This window comes from Teleopsis dalmanni, chromosome 1 (genome assembly GCF_002237135.1).
Source record: "Teleopsis dalmanni isolate 2A chromosome 1, ASM223713v2, whole genome shotgun sequence".
Taxonomy (NCBI): domain Eukaryota; kingdom Metazoa; phylum Arthropoda; class Insecta; order Diptera; family Diopsidae; genus Teleopsis; species Teleopsis dalmanni.
Window position 1 is genome coordinate 175,944,890 of NC_051846.1, and position 20,592 is coordinate 175,965,481.

The 20,592-nt window shown below is 28.5% G+C and overlaps 2 protein-coding genes across 2 annotated transcripts in view; one reads left to right on the forward strand and one right to left on the reverse strand.

Moving 5' to 3' along the window:
• Positions 1–15,486, forward strand: part of LOC119670339 (GATA zinc finger domain-containing protein 14) — a 58,885-nt gene extending 43,399 nt beyond the window's left edge. Inside the window, exons 4-7 of the mRNA XM_038080565.1 lie at positions 836–1,895; positions 2,013–2,492; positions 7,902–8,063; positions 14,719–15,486. Of these exons, the coding sequence (XP_037936493.1) occupies positions 836–1,895; positions 2,013–2,492; positions 7,902–8,063; positions 14,719–15,450 (2,434 nt within the window). The 3' untranslated portion in view covers positions 15,451–15,486. The remainder of the gene's footprint in view (positions 1–835; positions 1,896–2,012; positions 2,493–7,901; positions 8,064–14,718) is intronic.
• A 62-nt stretch (positions 15,487–15,548) lies between these two features.
• On the reverse strand, positions 15,549–16,564 carry LOC119670343. The gene is made up of 3 exons (XM_038080568.1): positions 16,404–16,564; positions 16,105–16,346; positions 15,549–16,040 (listed from the first exon to the last, which is right to left on the reverse strand). The coding sequence occupies exons 1-3, from the start codon at positions 16,522–16,524 to the stop codon at positions 15,846–15,848; spliced, it is 558 nt and encodes a 185-aa protein (XP_037936496.1). The 5' UTR covers positions 16,525–16,564; the 3' UTR covers positions 15,549–15,845.
• Positions 16,565–20,592: the final 4,028 nt, after the last annotated feature.

Sequence of the window (20,592 nt, forward strand, 5' to 3'; positions counted from 1 at the left end):
TAAGTAAATATACTTATTTACTTTTTTGGCCATAATAACCTGTTACCGGTTTTTACCCATTCTCACGACACGACTAAACCAGCGAAACCATTGGATATTAATTCATATTATATTAATGTTTTGATAAAGCTCATAATGCACGTGCTACATATGGATACGGTAGTCGTAGTCAACTCGTACAGGATCAGAGATTTAAAAAAAACGGTTAGATGATAAGCGAATATCTTTTCTGAAGTCTCGCACAGTATCAAAAGATTCGGAGACACTCATTCCTACCTCGACGGAGCTACGCGTAGTACTTGACGTCATTTTTTAGAGTCGTATTAACATCGAAAGCTGCTTTGCAATCGACAAAAAGATGATTGGTGCCGATATTGTGTTCGTAGAAAATAATATATCCAATCTGATCAGAAAAATATTTTTTACAAACACCCTAATAGCCACAAAACAAATTGCATTATTTTTTTTCAAATAGCATTTTAGGCTTTTTAAGAATTCAAAATAGTTTTATATGGGAACACAATAGGCCGACAAGCTTAAATAGGTTCTTAGGATTACCGTATTTATATAACTGAATCTATACTAAATATTTCCGAAATAAGACCGTCTTATATATTTCTTTCGGCTAAGTTCATTCTACGACTAAACTATTATTAAAAGCATGCTTATAAAATAACACTATAATAGAAGGGGTGACTTTTATACTTAAACCAATATATGGTATATGTTTTAATTGTATTATTGATTAAATTTTTAATTTTTAAATTTTAAATTAAAATATTACAAATATAAAAACATTTTGCAATTAAAAACTTTTTATTTAATCAAATTACAGCAAGGAAAACGAACGTATTTCATGGAATGTAATAAAAGGTGCAAGTGTTAGTAATACACCATCGGAGAGTTCATTCAAATCGGTATTAGATCGAGATAATCGTAACAATGATATCAATATTGTATTAAACGTAGCACCACGTACTAAGCTAGGTTTGGGTATATGTAAAGGACCAGAATGGAAGCCAGGAATATTTGTACAATTTACAAAGGACAAGAGTGTAGCACGTGAAGCTGGTTTACGTCAAGGTGATCAGATACTAAGCGTTAACAGCATAGATTTCTCAGATGTTTTATTCAGTGAAGCTGTAGCTGTAATGAAGGGCTCAAATAAATTAGAAATGGTTGTGCGTACTGCAGCTGGTTGTGATCTTTTTCCTGGTGAATCTAGCGGCTATAATAGTTCAGCAAGCTCAGTAACTGGTGATCAGAGCCCATGTTGGGCAGATGCTAAATCAAAGCGTTTAACAGCTGTTCGAGAGGAACCAAATGTAACAGCATGTTGGAATGAAAGTCTCTACGCTGAACATCGTTCACGTGATTCAACATTAACAGTCGAGGAGAAAAAGTCGAAAACTAGACAAGTAAACAAAACAATTATAAAACTTTCTGAAAATGGAGCATCCATTAATAATACATACGTTGCCAATACACAAACACGGAGAACGATACAACAAGAAAAAAATAATACAATAAATATGCCACAATATCATCAGACGACAAGTACTGCAGCCATACCGCCTCCTCCGCCGCCGGTGCAAATTACTGAGCTTAACATGAAAATGTCACAGAATTTGCAAAACAATTGCTACGGTACAATACAAACTGACACAAAAAGCGTACAAGTGGAAGTACATCGCAATGGCATAGTGGAGAAGTGTCAGTCTCAACAATCCACGATGCAAAGATGCAGCAATAGTAATGATACAATGACACATACGAAATACAAACTTACAGCAAATACAACAAATACCTTAAATAATTGTCGCCCCAGCAACAGTGATGTTGGCGGCAGTTCCCTTTCCAGTGCCATCACAGAGGAACTGAAGAAGCGCAAAGAAGTACGTAAGATGCCAAAATCAAAATTACTTTCATTATTGCTTAATATTTAATTGCGTATAATTTATATATTTTTTTTCTTCTTTTTGATTTATATTACAATATTTATATTTTTACAGAAAAAGCGCTTGAACGCCGCAGTAGCAGCCAATACCAATACCAATAACAATTCCAACTCTAACTCTAACTCCAACTTCAACTTTAACAACAGCAACAGCAATAACAATGTAAATAATAGTAGTCAAATTAATTGCAATAACAAAACGAATATCAGTCACAATAATCAGCAACAGCAGTCAAGCACGCTTCGTCAGCAACAAATAGCAACCAGTCGAAGCACAGCACCAACAGCAATACCACCACCTCCAACTAACAGCAGCGGCGGCAGTAGCAGCGTAGCTCGTACAATTAACAGTGCAAATGTTAATTGCATAGAGCAGCAACGAAACAGCACTGCCGCTGGCGGTAACTGCAGCAGCAGCAACAACAACAACAACACGAACAACAATGTTGGAGATCACCATAGCGCTTTAATGGATGAGTTTAAACGAGCTCACCAGCGCATGTTTAAAAATGGATTTCAAGAGAGCGAACGCAAGGTGAGTGGTGAATATATTAAAATTTTAATTTTCGGCTCTAATATCGCTTTGTGTAAGAGAATTCGCCAATTTCAGTTGAGGTGGATAATTACTGTTGCGCATTTTATCAAAATAAGCATTTTTTTTTGTGTATTTATTTATTTTTGGTAAGCAATGAACGTATTGCAGCACGTTTTGTTATTTTGTTGCGGTACAGCACATTATGCGAGCTTATTAGTGCTATAGTTGTTTGTTGTGCATTTTATATGTAATTTTTTTCTTAATATATTAACATAATATATGCAATATTCGTAAATGTTTAATGAAAAAAGTTTTAATAATTTAATACATCATATTAAAAACAAAAATCACTACAGAGAAGATCGTTAAGTTAAGAGGTGTAAAAGAAGAAACAGTTTAGAAGGGATAGAAGAATAGTTTTTGTATATTGCGCTGTATTATTATTTCTTCAATAATAATAATACTGGAAGGGTTAAAAAATTCCACTTGAACGCAGAATTTCGTTTTTCTCTAAACTATTTACTAGATAACTACTAGGTTAGGTTTGGTTCAAGTGACGGCCTTATGCCCAAAGTCCACAGGAGCTCAAACAAAAGCGCCGTTTAGAGATTAGATCTGTTGTTCATACACAGACAAGAGGTCAGCGTACAAAAAACGCCAAAACTCCCGACGCCCCCATTTAAGTGAAAGTGAACCAACGTGACAAGCCTCTAATTTTGCATGATGACAACTCAATCAATTCGGTAAGAAAAGGGGCCTCGAAAATTTGAACTATAGCCATTGATGGACACTGATACACGAGGCAATTTACTTTACTTCATAGAGTTGTACAGAAATTCTCATTAACTATTTAACAGTTTAATATTTGTAATGAAATTATCTAACTCTTCTTCCTTTTAAATGATTAGCAGTATTGAAATTAGATGGCAGTTTATTAGTTAGAGGTGTGCAGGTTGACGCAAATCTGTAGGTCAATGGGTTTAGGCATGTATGAATCAGAATACTTTCTTTGCCATTCTAAGAACTCAATAAAATGTTTTATACGAGTTTTTTTGTTTTAATAACATTTAAAATTCCATGCCTAACTTATGAGAAACATTAAACTCTATCTTGTTTCTTTCAAATTCTATTGGCTATTGAAAAATATTTGCCACTGAGCATATATGTTTTAAACTGGATATTGTTGCTTTTTTCTATATTTCAATTCATATTTCTAGTATTAGTATAACAATCATGCACATATACTGACAATATTTTAAAAAGTAATTCTAACAGCAGTACTCATATACATATCTAAGTAACAATAGTTCTTTAAGCCTTTATCTTTATCTATCTTTAAGTTCTTTATCTTTGAAATAGTATCTTAAGTGGAATTTCTTGTTAACTGATTGAGAGCTTCAGATTGCTCTATATCTTATAGGTGAAATTATTCATGCTACTATTTTAGTTGTTACAGATATGTCTTGATGTTCGCTTCATTGGTAGATGTGTAAAATAAAGTTTGCCATAAATCGAAAGTAATCATATCTATCACATAGAGAAAAAACTTTTCTCAAAACTTACAGTACTAATTACGATCTTTGGTTTTCTACAGAAATATCACCTAAATGTAAATAAGGGCTTATTTGGTTTTGCATTTTATTTTTTTTATATTAGTATTGAAAGCATTTGTATTCAAACTTGCCTCACCTAATAATGTTCGTTTTTTTGTCTGCTAGATCTAATACTGTTCATCTATTTGTACGTTAATCTACATATTTATCTTACTTCGTGGTTATCTAATTATATAAAGTTGTGTTTTCTAACACAAACTTTTTCTCAGTTTTTAAAGTTATCGAAAGTTAATTAGATTTTCTGGTAATTAAATTTGGACATATGTATGTTAAATGACAGAAATCTATGAACATACATATCAGTTGCCATATAAATTGATTTTCTTTATTATTTATTAAGGTATTTAGTTATGTTTGTTATACATAGGTTATATTAAATTTTATTTAAATTGATTTAGATATGAATAAATTTGTTATACAAACTGGCAGTAAAAATATATTTGTGTAATATTTTTTTATTGCAATTTGTACTACATATCGCTACAAAAATTGATTTAATTATTTGAATTTAAATATTACAGTTACAGATTTTAGAAGTGAACGGGTTTAAGTCTCGTAATCACTCTTTATTGAATGTCAAGCTCCGCTCATAAGTTAAAATTCGATTTCTGGCAAGCAAAGCAAACCAAACAGGAGTCATATTAATCCACTACCTAATAATCCCTTCTTACACAACCATTAGCCATCCACATCCCAACCTATGTATTCGTCATGTAATTCATTTCATGTTACCTGTTTTACAGATTACAGCGGGCTATAACAACAACAGCAGGTTTTTAAGCAATTCAAGCAATTCATGAGCTTCAATGATATTATTTGAACGGAAGTTCAATAATAAAAATTTTCGATGTATTTCGCACAAATTATGGAATTGATAAATAAAGGCGTTTTATTTTACAAAAAAAAATACTCTTGCTTAAATTTCTAAAAAGCAAATAGAACAATAACACTAGACTCTTGCTCAATCTACCATTACAAAGTTTCTAATCTAATTAATCGATCTATTGTAAACCTTAATTGGAAATATTCGCGAAAATACTTGAAAATACTTGTTTGTGGTTCCAAAGTGTTCTCAACTTAATCCCTTTACTCTACCAATACTAAGCATAGGCAAAACTCCAATGTGCCAACAAAAACGTCTCCAATCTTCTCTAATTCGACGTAGAAAATATTAACTTATTTGACAGATTATAAAAATGCCTATAATAACTTTTTAATTAACACAAAACACCATTTTAATTTTACCTACAAATTTAATCGAATCCTGTAATCTATCAAAATTTAATATTTGACAGATTGTAGCACTGACTAATGCCAATACATTTCATTCAGAATTTAATAACAGACTTATTGTTTTGTTGTACAGTTTTTTACAAAAAAAAATCTATATAGGCACCCATATATATCCATATATACCACCCATATAAATCTATGTTACCGCTATATATATCCATATAGGTATACTACTTATATATATTCATATACATATACCGCCTCTATATACAAAAATATATTAGCGGTCGGTTTAGATTTGGATATATCAACTATATAAGCTAATGTGTCACTTATGTGTTCTTATAAACCAAACTATATTATTTTTTTTAAATGTTAATTTTTTTGTCGAATATGACGAGAAGAAACTATTTATAAGTTACAAGGGTTCGAAAGTAATTAAGAATTTTATAATTATAATTGAACATGACCGTCAAAAAATATAATAGTTCAATATGTAATCTGAAATACTTTGATTAGTAAATAATGAATGACTTTATGTGAAAGGAATTTTTCAAAACATTTCAATACCTTAATTCAAAGCCAAAACTAACTTCCTTTATTATTTATGCTTCAGATATTTACCTAAATTTCTTTAAAACAGCTAATGTACCCTAAAATTGTAGTATCCCTATGGAACCGTTTTTTAAGACCTAAGTGAACCGCATCTCTTTCGAGACGGATTATCAATAATATGTAGCTTCTATTTATTTCTGCTTTATATTATAGGTATATCAAAAAGTTTAATCTTCGTGGAAAATCTATGGTACATGCGCATTTTTTCTTCATCTTAAATATAACTTTTAACAAGTCGTTATTCTTTTAAGCACTAAAAAAGGCTAAATACCAAAATATATATACCAGCTCCCGCTAGTATATAGTTTCTATTTATTTCTGTTTCATGTAAATATTTTAAAAAGCTTTCATTAGAAATTTTCAATACATACGCTTTTCTACTTCATCTCGAATATTGCTCGTTGATTAGTAGTCAATTTTTAAGGCCTAGCGGGAGCATCTCTTTTGAGATAGGCTCCCGCTGGTATATAGCTTATATTTATTTCCCTTTTATGTTATAGGTATTTCGAAAGGCTTGATCTTCGTAGAAAACTTACAATACATGCTCTTTTCTACTTCGTCTCGAATATTTCTCTTTGGCTAGTTGTTATTTTTCTGCTTCTTATATTTAACAGAAGATACGTATAACAATGCAGGTTAACTGGTTAGTTGCAATAACTTTTATCTGACTGAATTTTGACTAAACTTGAAATTTGTTTGCCCTTTTGCACAATTGACCCTATTGGAAAATAAGATATATTGTTTTTGTTGGTACCAAACGTAGTGCATTGAAAATGATTGCATATAGTCGACTATTGTTTATGATATTTTTCTTTACAAAAATGTAAACATAAACAAACATAGCCCATATCAATGGAATTTACACAAATTTCGTACTATATTTTTACTACTACACAACATTTATTATATTTTTTATTACAATTATTAACAATAAGCCACTTTGTCCAGTTCGCAATGGCTCAGGTAGGTGTTATGAGCAAATGCAAATACTAGAAAAAAAGTACAAAATCATGTATCCAACAATGAATTTGCCAACTTCAGAGTAACGTGCCAGGCCAAGTCATTCATGTACGAGTATCTGCTGGCTCACTCGCTTATTGTTCAAACGTTCAAACGTCACAAGCTTTTCACAAATGCTATCGACAGACCCATAAAGCTTGTTAGTTGCTACTCTTAACGGTGCCAATTGGTTAGTTGCATTCGCCACTGCCGCGTATAAAGTCGATTTTGAGAGGTACTCGTCTCTACTAGACGCCGCGCTCTATTGTTTTAACTGTGTTTTTACTTTGTTTTAAGTTTGTTTTAATTATTTTGGAATTTTTATCTCGCACGAAATGAAGAAAATGATATCATTTCTGGTTGTAGTGATTCACTCGTTTGCTACATCGCACTAAAACACTAAAGCACTAAACAATTCTTATCTTATCGATGGTAAAGGTTTTAATTAATTTTGCTATGAGGCTAAAAAAGGCAGTTAACAAAATCGTTCTGTCAGTGTTTTTGCCAAATTACTTGTAAATCAAACTATTCCGATATTATTGGACTTAATTATTTTCGAATCAATACAAATCAAAAGCCGTGACTGACTTCTAAGTAGATTCATTTCATATAATCAAACCGACGTGCACGCGTCTCAGACAAATTGACGCTAAATAATTTGGAATTGTTTCAAAAGTGAAAAAAAAAACAAGTTGCAATAAAAATTTAAAGTATAACAAAAAGAAAAAAAGCAAATTTTTGACGCAATGGAACATAACGCAACAATGCGACCGGCAACTGGTGGCAAGTCTTTGGTAGTGTTCAGCACATACCAGGTACGTAAAAGTCGAAGCTATGTTGCATATTGTATTCATCATGTGGCAAAGTATTATACCATAACATTTTTTTTATGAACTGAAATTTTTACTACTTGAAAGTGAATTTATTAATGTTTATTTTAATATTTTAGGAACGACAAGAGGCACTCAAACGTACTACAATTATGGAAGATGACGTCAATCATCGCTCAAGTCGTATTTTTAACAGTGATGTTCGAAGCTCTAATGAAAAGCTAATCAATGGCAGTGAGAATGGTATAGCAGGACAGCAAATCAATAATATACCGCCTCCGGTGAGTACAAAATCTATAGTGAAAAACTATATAATGTATATCCGGTCTACATAATTTTCAGTGACTAAGAAATCGTTAAAGTTCAGAAACAGCATATATAGTAAATATTGCATATAATATACTTACGAGGGTAGTTCTATAAAAATTAAAATCGGAAAGACATGAGAAATGTGAAATGCATAAGGTATTTTATATATAGAGGTCAATATTATTTCCAATGTATAAGAAATCAATAAAGTATGTTTATAAGCATTATATATAGTGAATACTGCATATTATATGTTTACGTGGGTAGTTCTATAAATTTGCAATCAATTTTGTAATTAAAAATGAAAAAATAGCTTTATATACCAGCTTGATAAGGTAGTTATAGAAATCCACGCTGAAACCAGGATTCCGAATAGATTAACGGACAAACACACGTGGGTAAGAAGGAATGGAGAAATTTTATAGTTTAATAGTGGCGGTTAAATAGAAGAAAGGATAAATGACAAATTTAATTGTAAATAAAGTTGATTATTAAAATCCGAGTCTTTTTCCACTTTTTCCAATTATCCTCGATATTCTGGTGGGACTTTATATCTTTATATGTAATTGAAAAATTTTCTAAATTAGGTTTATATTTGAAAATAAAAAAAGTATAGCACATGTAACAGGGTTTATGATAATTTTCGTTATAGAAATTTAAATTAGAAAATTTGAAAAAAATAGAATAACAGTTCAGTCGTGATTTTACTTTTATCTTGTTATTATAAGATTCTTCCAAATATCTTTTGGGGATAAAAAAAATGCTATTCTGTGGACATGCTGAGTTACAAAAAATTGTAATTCTTTAACCGTTTTAAATTTTCTGTTCTGTTGTTATGGAGATCACACATCAGTTTCTAGGAAAGCACCTTTAACTTGCTTTCCTTGCAAACAGTGAAATGAAGCTATGATAATAAATGGTTCCCAAATATTAATCCGATGGCTGGAATACTCTTTTAAGTTTGTTCTATACTGTCACTTAGTGTATTAAAAGTGTACTTGTTGTACACTTCTTTTGGAATCTGTCTAAAAGCGAATTTAACATTCTAAAAAGTAAAATTGAGTTGATATGTTGTAGTTATTTATAAGGTATTTTTTAATCTAACAGTATTCGTGCTACACAATTTCTTTATAATTAAACTTGATTTTGAATCAGAACCAAACATTGAAGTGAAATGAAACCCTTAAACAGTTTGTAAAAATTATGATACCTAGTAATAATTGCAATTACGTCTCAGAACCAATCATCATTATGGATGATGAACCCTGACAAATTAATTTAGCTTGAGGTCACACTAGATGAACTCAAACTTCAAACCTTTATATAAACCGGGCTTATTCTATTGCATCCAAGCACATTTAATGTAGAAACATGTGTATATCTTTGGTTGTAATCATGCGATATAATTTAACTATGTAATGTATTATATTAAAATTTGTTAGCAAAAATATCATCGATATTAAAGTTCTTAGAATACCAACAATAGTAGGCAGTCTTTCAAGATATTCTTTAACGTAGGTTATATATTAAAATTATGTTCATTCTTAACTATTTTTTTTGATTATATATAAAACTACATTTTATACACGTTTAAATAAAAAATTTACTAATCGTTATTATATAAAAAAAATCAATTGAATCCATTAAAAAAATTTCTTGCCAACCTACAGATTTTGCTCTATAGAGCTTACGATCAATGCTGACTTTTACACTCACCAATTGATTAATTTTTATAAAATTGTGTTTAAAAATAATTTATTGTTAGCATTCCATCTTTAAAATAGTACATTACGTTTGCAATGGAGTTGATTAAAAGTGTTTCAAATTTTCAATCAAACAGCGATTCGAACAGCAAAACATCACAGCAGTAAACTTAGTGTACAACACTCGTTGATTGCAAAATAAATAAAATTAGTTAATTAATATGTTTGTAGATATTTATCATTATAATTGCAAGCATTTATTAAAAAAAAATTATTTATTGTCTTTTTGCAGATTTTTCAAATTTTATTCATATGGCAGAATATCTATAATTATTTAGTTGGAAATTTTTTTTTAAACCGGTTAGTTTAGAATAAATAAATTATGAGCATCAAATTTTATTTGTGAATTCCATATACAATATATTTATATAGAAAATCAAGTAAATCCATAGATGAGTAGTTGTTGAATTCTAAAAATCAATTGCAATATTTAGACATTTAAAGTGCCCCCACATTCACAATTATTAAACAGTGATTATGTGTTGTATTTATGAATAACTTACATCCTATTTACTCCAAAAGTACATCTTCGACTGTATTCTTTTGCAATTTATACGTACTTACTTCAAAAATATATTTTCGATTGAGAAACGGTTCGATAAGAGTCTTAGATATGCAATTGAAAAATATATTATTAAAAATTATATAGATCAGGGCTATCCAGATCAGATGCGATCGCGGGTCAATACAAATCACTGTACAGATTAGGGGGCCACATAAATTAATACATAAGTTCATAGTTTTGGAGAAAAATAAAACTACGGTTATAATGTTAAATTTAGTGTGATAAATTTAAATTAATTTATTTGGTATACCATAAAAATAAAATGATGTGATTTTACCAAAGTACATCAAAGGAAAATTTGCATAATTATGCGCCCTGCTTTGGACGGCACTGATCTAGATGATAGAAACTAAGATAATGAATGGTCATTTCATGTGTTTTTAAAATATTTTTAATATTAAAGCAGTAATTAAAATTTTTAAATATTTTGAGGATACATAGGTATTTTTCAAAATATCCGTAGCAGTTCTTTAATTTTAATTAGCATGTTTTGATATACACAACTTCCAGACTTAGCAAGGATTGCCTTTGAGTATTACAGAGTATGCAAAGTTCTCTTGTTGACAGGTTTTAAATGTCGTTAGTTCCTTCAAAGTCAGTAAGAGCTTACTTTTATAATATTTAATATACAAAGTAATCAACGTACTCTTAATTATTATTATAGTTAATATTTAGGTATTTGTGACAAACTCTTATCTTAATAACCACTTTTAAGCTTTTAAATATAAATATTGTCGCTGGTGTTTAGATTATGGAGTCATTTTATTATAACTATTATTTTGTAAACTATTGTAGATTCAGATAAGATAATAATACGGATTAACCGAAATAATATGTTCTGATTTTATTATTTTTCGCTAACAAATTGTTGGAATATATTCGCAATTTAAGTTCATAATTTATCGTGCATAGATCTATAGTTATGCCCACTCTCTTATTGAAATTTACTGTCTGTAACATTTATTTCTCTACATTTTTCTGGTTTTAGTGGGTAGAAGCTAAGGATAAAATATCTAAATATTCTGTTAATGAAATCTGGGATTGTAATACTGAAAGTAATACTGTTTTAAAAATTATTTATATATTAAACTATTTAAGTTTTTAATATTTTAAAAATGGTAAAGCAATTGCTTAAAAATATATAACTTATTAAGCTGAAATAGTATCAAAATTTGCACCAGAAACATATTGAAAAAAATAGGAAGTAAGGAGTTGTATTAAATAATTCACGATTTTTATAATAACTTAGTCGAAAATGTTTTTCGTATTTAATATATAAATTATTTTCAAAACTTACTACAGTTCAGTTAATTTATATATATTTTTGATTAAAAATAATGAAAATTTAATTACAAAATTGTATATACTTTCATTTTTTTCAAATAATTTAAAGAGCGGTATTTGTTACTTAGGTTTCGATTATTGAAAGAATTGTAAATATAAAAAGATTACTGATTAAATATATAAAAACGAGTTGCACATGTCATTCAGTTACGCATTAGATAACAATATTTTCTATATTTTTACCGATAGTAAATAATAAATTTCCTAATATGTATAAATTATAACTAAAATTTCCTTTACCATTAATTTACGTAAGACTATTACTGAATGAAGACTGTTACTTATCAATATTTACATTTTTTCTAGTAAATGCAAAAAATGTAATGTTACTTTATCATTAATTGCATTTGACTGATTTTGAAATATTCAGAACATTGCAGTTAAGATAAAAAACAATAAAGTTTTTGAAATGTTTTGATTTGGGTGGTATATACGTATTTTATTATATATATGAATCATACAAAATCGAAAACACAATATGAAGTTTAATAATTTTAATATAATAAAATCATTCGCATGTTTAATCACGATATTTAGTTAGTTCTTCTTTAACCTAATGATTAGCTAAGATCATCTTTTGTGCAATCATGTTACACAATTAGTGCAATACATACATCACAGTTACACAACTAAAATGTATATTCATTACGTGCATATATTTTATCAGGTAACTAATATATAGAATAATGACTTTACGATATATATTCTCTGACTAATTTATAATTATTGTTATTAGCGATATAACTTTTGCGAGTCTTTGTCTGCTGACCGATTTCGAGCATACGCTTCTTAATATGTATAGCTCAGATTTTCTGCACCATGTTCATACCCATGGATTCATTTTAATTTTACTTAGGTTTGCTACAGTCTACTTTAACATAATACGTTTTGCATTATCTTCAACAGCTTTTATTATATAGGCAGCTCATCTTTATTTAATTGATTTTTTACATTTTTTATTACTTTAGAAACGTTTTTAAGTTAAGTGTAGCCTTTTTAATATTACTAATATTTAAAAACAAAAAAAAAAATAATTGAATTAATAATACAAGTATACAGAAGTATTATATCCAATAAAACTTACTACATTGTTTCGAAAACAACATTCAATAATAATTGCACTACAATTATACCCTTAAAAATAGACTGGCCAACCAGAACTTGGTTAAAAAATTTTTGAAACCTCGATTTTTGCTCTTAATCGCATAACGGAATGGGTGTAGCTATATACTTAAAGAGGTTGAATATTGAAAGCTTGATATAGCTTCCCTAGTTGATTAGTGTATTTCAGGTTAAGGAGAGGTATGTAGGATACTCATCGCAGATCATATGCTCAAAGATAATATTCTTATACATATTATCAAGTATTTAACCTGCAAGTCAGGTTTTAAACTTAGCCATTACAATCTCTTATTTATTAAAATATTGCAAAGAGAGTCTAACCAACTTAAGTGAACTGCAGAACTTTTCTGTGATCTAGGCTGTGTGTTGTCAAAATATAAAAGAAAATGAAAAAGTAAAAAAAAATTTGTAGGGAAACGATCTGCCATGCAAGAAGCCTAGGTTTGTACCACCCAATATGGTTAATAGGTTATTAATATCAAATAATTTCTAAGACTAGTGTGACATTAGGAATTTGGTACAATTTTAAGAAAATACTATCGTTAATTAACTGAATGTAATGATTTCTCTAGACTGAATGCAGTTTGGGCTTCTGCCTTATTGAAAAGTTAGCCGCCACAATGTAATTTTTTCACAATATTTACTATTACAACTAAAATTAGACAAAAACTTTTTCCATTTTCTCTACTCATCATTATATAAATCGCTTTTCACTAATTTTGGGGAGCTAACGTAAATTAACATTATTAATTCATTTATTAATCAAATTAAAAACATTGTTTAATTTTAATGTATTTAACTTAACTTGTGTCTGTTAATTTAAGTTCTATGTAATTATTTAGTTATCCATTAGGTTTAAAAGCCAAACCACTTTATTATTTTTATATAAGCCAGTGCTTACACTGCCCTAAAAGTACGTCATCACTTTTAAAATCTTAATATGTTGAAGATTTTTGTACTACAGAAAGCTTAAAAATAAAGTATTAAACGTCGAAACTTTAAGTCCCTAAAATTAAATATGAAATAAATAATAAGTTTAATTGATGCTGCATATCAGACAATATCTTGTATAGACTTCTACTATTATAAGTTATTTTCAAAAAAAATTCCATAGCTAAATATAATATTATCCTGTTTCCTACTGAATGTACTACTGAAGGACTTTTCATGTAGAACTCAAAAAAAATGTATTCCCGTCAACTGTTATAGGATGTATGAGGTTGCCTGTGCTCATACTGTAATATGCAAATGAACATAGTTTTATAGATGAGGCGTTTTTAAGTAGATATTAATGATTAATGAATATAGGTAATCCCATTTACTACAGGAAGGCATGAGAAGTTGTTTTCACTCAAGCAATTTAATGTATAGTACCTTAAGTACTATGATATTATGATATAATGCTTACACATAATGAGTTGCAAAGTGCTTGAATATACCTTCCAAAATTGTACGAAAATTTTTAATTGTTTTTAAATTGCTCTAAATATTATTAAATTCAAATTGAATTTCTAATATTATATATTTATAGATTAATTTCAAATTTTCAATTAATTTTAAATATCTCTTCAATTTAAATCATAATAATAATATTGTATATTTATAGTTGCTAAAGCGTTTTTATTATTGCATCTCGCAGGCCACATACATACATTTGTATCTAAACAAAATATAAAAATGTGTTACTCTTTTATGCATGCAACGATAGCTGCCTTTAAATTGTTTTTCAACATAAATTTAAAATCAAGTTTAATTAAGCTTTTTCATTTTATTCTATAAAAACAATTATATAAACAAAAAATTAATTTATTAATTAATTATTATTTATTTCAGCCACCACAGTTTGCTAATTCACCACCAAAAACGAATCAAAATAATATTTCAACGCAAAAGTCGTCTAACTTGACTACCTTGAAACAGCCTTCAACAGCTAATACAACCACAATGGTAGCACAAGAACCGTTAAAACCACCCACTTCACCGACTCCAGACTACGACAATGTGCAGTTGCGTAAAACGGTAACGAGACCAAATGTATACAGCACCAACGTTGGCAGTCGAGACACACTAAATAACACTGCAGTTAACTCAACTGGTAATAGACGCACTATGCGATTGGGTACTGTCACTATAGGCGAGTATGAGCAGCAACGTAAGGAACCAACTAAGTTTGAGTTTATATCTGCACAGAAGCGTAACACTAACACAGAACTTAGCAATACAGAAAATTTGCATGCCGAACTACAGAACACGCTTACAAGATCCAATTTAAAGAAACCCAATGGTCATGCAATGGAGCATAAAAGTGATTGTCCATTGCAGAACGGTACGAGCAGTACAGATAATTTAAATAGAAAAATGCAAGGTGTTAGCATTGGCAATAGAACTTCTTCATTCAAGACGGAATCATATCAACCAGTGAAAAATATTCAAAATATGAATGGCAACGTCATTACCATAGGAACTGGTAATGGCATACTTAAGAATGGAAATCGCTTGAGCAGTAATGGCTTTAACAAAAGCACCGATAAATCCATTACTTTTGGAAATTCACAAAAATTTTAGTTTAAATATTTTAAAGCCATAAATATAAAAATTTTTTGTTAATTATATTAAGATACGTTTCTTAGAATTAAAATATTTGATTAGTTTTAACTTTTATCTGTAGACTTAATTACCACATAATCAGATACAATCGTTTGTGCAATAAAATTGTGCATATTATAAAATTTCGTACGCATTTTTTGTTCCTTTCAATATGTTCAAATATGATGTGCGTTTATTTGTTTAAAAATAACTTACGATCTAAAAATTCATTTAACTTTTTTAATCGTTGTACAGATACTTCATTAATATATCAACTATTCTAAATGTAAAATATATTTGTATAAAATATATATTTTGTGTAAATATATAAGACAAAAACAAACTATATATTAGTTTTTAATATCTGAAAGAATTCACAGACTGCCACTATGACTTAGGCAAACACTTACAGCGCGACGTGGTTCTGCATGTATAACAGCCTTAAAGATCTCTTCATCAGCAAGCACATCTGAACTCGAAAAAGGTGACATACCAGATATATGGAAGAATGTTGGATGACATTGAAGTCGTACTGTCGCAATGTGTTCTCGCCATGTATTCCAAAATAGCTATGATACAAAAATATTTCATTCCAATCAATTTTAAAATATAGTAAGATCTAGTAGTATTTACATTTTTGTACATATGGCCACCAAATTCAAAATACATTGTTTGTACTCCATCAAGACAAGGCGTCAATTGCATTATGTACCGATTTCTTTTTCGATAAAATTGAAATTTCAAAAGCTGTAATGGTATAAGGGACGTCAGCTCAAATGTTTCGATTTCCGGATCTATGTTCTGTGAATAAATATCGTCCAGATTTGTTGATATAAAATTATCAACGCCAAATAGGATTTTAGTATATGTAACACCTTTAAATACACTTATTATATATATTTTTTTTAATCAGTCCCAGTAATAGCATATACCTATATGATATTGCTTCAAACCGTAACCATTTTCATCAACTTGCGTAAAAGGATTCTCAACTAAAACTGATTCATATATGTTTTTAAATTCAGCTAATAATATCTTTTGTATACGTAACATTATAGTATATTGTAAATTGTGTATATTTCAATAAATAAAATTTTAGAATAATGACGTAAAACATATATTAACAAATTGACATATATAAAAATATGTTAACTAAATTTTGAAAATATGTTATTTTTAAATATTATATAGAGTTGAATTTTATTATTGTAAACTTTAAATTTGTACTTAACTTTTAAATTAAAAATGTATTAATATCAGAAATGATTCAAAAAAAAATAAAATCTAACGAAAATTGGTTTCAGTGATTTCCGATAAAAATTTGTACTGCCAGAACATAAAGATAAGAGCTTATTCCATTAAGTCTTGTATCAATTGTGTAAAAAGCCGATAGATCATCATCATCATTGATGTGATTCTGCTCGTCATTAATAACTTACTTGAGTATTTTATCAAATGTGTAAAAGACCGATAGATCTTCATCACCATTAATCTAATGCAACTCCCCATCGTTATTATTTGGTTCCTCATTGGTATAATTCAGCACATCAATTGTTCTTTTTAAACAAGCTCTCGCTCAAAAGCTTTCACAATGGACAATTTAAAAATATCCCAACGTGGTTCGAGAGATAACCTCATGTGGTTTTTCCAAGCTCTTCAAGTATGGAAATTCTTTATTGAGGTTTCCTAATGTTATCAGATTAAATGGTCTGTTCGATTTTCTTTTGTATTAACAGGTGAAATGCAGATTTTTCTTTTGTGGTGCAATTTCATTTATCATTTATCATTTCTTCTGTCAATTGCTTCTTAACAATTTTTTAAAAAAACATTCTAACATTGCTTCTACACTGGCTAGACTTTGGCAGGAGTTTTATTTACACTCTCATATGCTCTCTAACACATACTTGTACAAATATGTGGTATGGGTATATGATACCCATTTGCATTGCGTACTAACATAAAAATATTGCCAATGTAGAAGCCAAGTAAGCTTTCATTATTGCTGCCCAGTTTCCATTAAAGTTGCTTATAAGCATAGCCATATTCATTCTATGGAAAGTATATTTTGTTACTCCTCCAGTCTTATGTTGAGGTTTTTCCGAGTTAGTGCAACTGGGCAACATACATTTAAAAATTTTTTTTTGTTTTTGAACTGTAGATTTAAGGCAAGCTTGCTGTTGTTGTTGTTGTTGTTGTTGTTGTTGTAACCCGCCGGGACCTGAAAGTAGATAACATGAAAGGATTACAAGACGAATACATGGGGTAAGGAATGGAAAAGGTGGGAGTGAGTGTTGGGATGAGGGAAAGGGGAGGGGTGGGAGTAATTTGAAACTAACCAGGATCCAGTCGAAGAAACCCAGCCACTTCAAGGGGATGAGTCCAAAGGCAAGCTTCCTCATAGGTTTCTATTAATTAAGAGTTCTACATGTTATTAATGTACATCCTCCAGTCTAGCCAGTGTATACGGCAATTAAGATTATTATTACTGCAGATCAGTTTTCATAAAATTTGCTTATAAATATTAGAATATCGTTTCTAGGAATAAAGTTTGTTGTATTAAGTTAAGAATTGATTGTAGAAACTATATCTTGTTGCACGCCAGTAAAATCGTTTGGTGCATAGACTTAAATAATGATTATCTCGGACTGTGGATTTAAAGCAAGCTCTTTAATAAGTTTCCATTTAATCATTTTAATTCTTAACTTGTTTAACAAATTCTTAAAAACTTATATGTACCTTCAAAAAATATTAAGTATAACTAGGCTATATCAAAATAAGTATGAACCTAATTTTGTAGTAAAAAACTATAAAATTGGATTCATATATATTCATATATATAAAAATCAATTAAGAATGAATATTTGAGTTTTTGTATATTATTATTTTATTCGAAATTGATAACTTAAGAAAAAAACATTATTATATGATTATGATTCAAAAAATGTGAAGTTTGTTGAATCAATTAGTAGCAATAAAACTTTTATTTATTAAATAGACTTTGGTCACCTATCGAATTTACGAGCGTAGTATACGCTAATTAACGCAAATTAGATATTTGAATTTAGCCTACATTTTTCATTACTTTTATATAAAGTTTTTGCTTTCATTTCACTTTCTATATTAATTTTTTTATTTTAAAATTGTATTACTAAACTTATTTTATTTTGAAATTTATTTAAAATTTTTTCAATTTTAATTAAAAAGAAAAATTTACATAGATAAACTTTAAAATTATATAGAAGCTAGACATTCCTCTAGTTCCAGTCAACTATGTTAATTCACCAATCACAATATCATTTTTCCTCTTCAAAAAAAGCTTCCCAGGTTAATACTTAATCAATTTATAAATTATATATTTGTATTATATAAATATATTCATATAAATATATTAAATATACATATATCCTTTTATCATATTTTATAATTAATATTTAAAAAATATTGAATTATTCATTAGTTCTATAATCGGTTATAAAATTATTTTTAAATTTTATAATAGTTGATTAAATTTTATGTGTATTTTGATTTTATTATCCAAGAAAGTAAAATTTTATTAAAAGTGTTGAAAAATAGAATGACTGACAAAAAAAAAACTTATAAAATCATAACAATAAACTCCTCATATTAAATTAATAAGTATGAGTTGATATTATACAGAATCTATAATAATATATGTTATTCTAAGTATGAATCACACTTATTTCAAGTATTACCTCTTACATGGTTTTGTAAGAGCTATTTCTGATGGATAACATAGGCCCTATTATTATTATTATTCGAAGTCATAATGGTACACCACGCTTTATATTTATTGTATCCTATTTGATTTCGTTGCCCTCTAAGCGTTAATAATTAAGGCTATAATAAAACTGGCAATATCACTTGGTTTAAGACTTCAAACTTTATAAGAATTAATGAAAGCTAGGTGAAGTTACAAATCCTATATCCGTCATGGGTGCATCAAAGCGGATATTTTACTATATATTTCACAACATCTGAAGTACTGCTTTTGGGTTTTCTTCCTATATTTAAAAGGTAGTGGTTAACTGAAACATATTTAGTTAAAAAAATGGTCATTTAATTAGTTTGTAATACAATTTCTAAAAACTCAATATTACTTTATGGTTGGGCAAACTTATAAAACATTTGGACAAATTTCTTAAAAGAAAACAATGTTTTTATTTATGAAGATAAGTAATCTAGATATTATAGGTATTCCCTAAGAGAATGTGATGCACTGGCTAGGAAATGAATCGTACCTTCTAACAACAACACTTCAAATACCATTTAAGCATGATTTCTAGAAATTTCCTAGATTTCATTAAAAGAATAGCTCAACATAAACAATGGTCCCGAATTCAACACACAAAAATTCTTAAATAAGACTGTTATATATATTTATAATTTAAAATATGGAAGAGCACTTTAAAAAATCAATTTTTGTTTTGATAAAAAAATAAAATAATGAAATACATAAAGTTATTAAAAAATCCTAATGTGGTGATTAAATACTTGGCTTATTTAATTTTTAATCAAAATGAAGCTTTACGTTCAAATTTTAAAAGTATTTAAAGTTTACACTTCTTTATTGTATAAAAGCTTTAAGTTGAAAGCTTAATTTAAGTGTAAAGCTTTGATAAAGTAACAAATATTATTTGTCTGTGGTAACACTGTTATTCAGTGTTATTTTATAAACTTAAAGCTTTTAAAAATATATTTAAAAGAATGATAATAAGAATAATGTTATATTTCAATTTATATGATATATAAAATTAAACTTTGTAATAATCCCTTACAAATTGCTTTTGAATAACTTCTTTAATTATACAAATTTGAGTTGAAAGCTTTTAAAAATATGTTTAAAAAATCGTTAAAGGTTTTTATATTTTAATTTATATAATATAAAAAATTCAACTTTAAAATTATCCTTTACATACTGATTTTGAATAACTTCTTTAATTATACAATTTTATTACGTATATTACAACAATATTTTCTTGGAGCTTATGTCATAAAAAATATCAATACATATTATAATTATGTGAATAACAAAAATTGAATACGAGGGCTGCTCGATAAGTTATTAATAAATGAAAAATAAGTTAAATTTTTAGAACAGTT

Excerpts from the sequence above, each read along its gene's own strand:
- LOC119670343 (XM_038080568.1), bottom strand. The coding sequence starts at position 16,524 with ATGTTACGTATACAAAAGATATTATTAGCTGAATTTAAAAACATATAT. Across the intron at positions 16,347-16,403 it reads TTTGAAGCAATATCATATAG|GTGTTACATATACTAAAATC; the intron begins GTATATGCTATT and ends GTGTATTTAAAG. Across the intron at positions 16,041-16,104 it reads GTGGCCATATGTACAAAAAT|CTATTTTGGAATACATGGCG; the intron begins GTAAATACTACT and ends TTTGTATCATAG.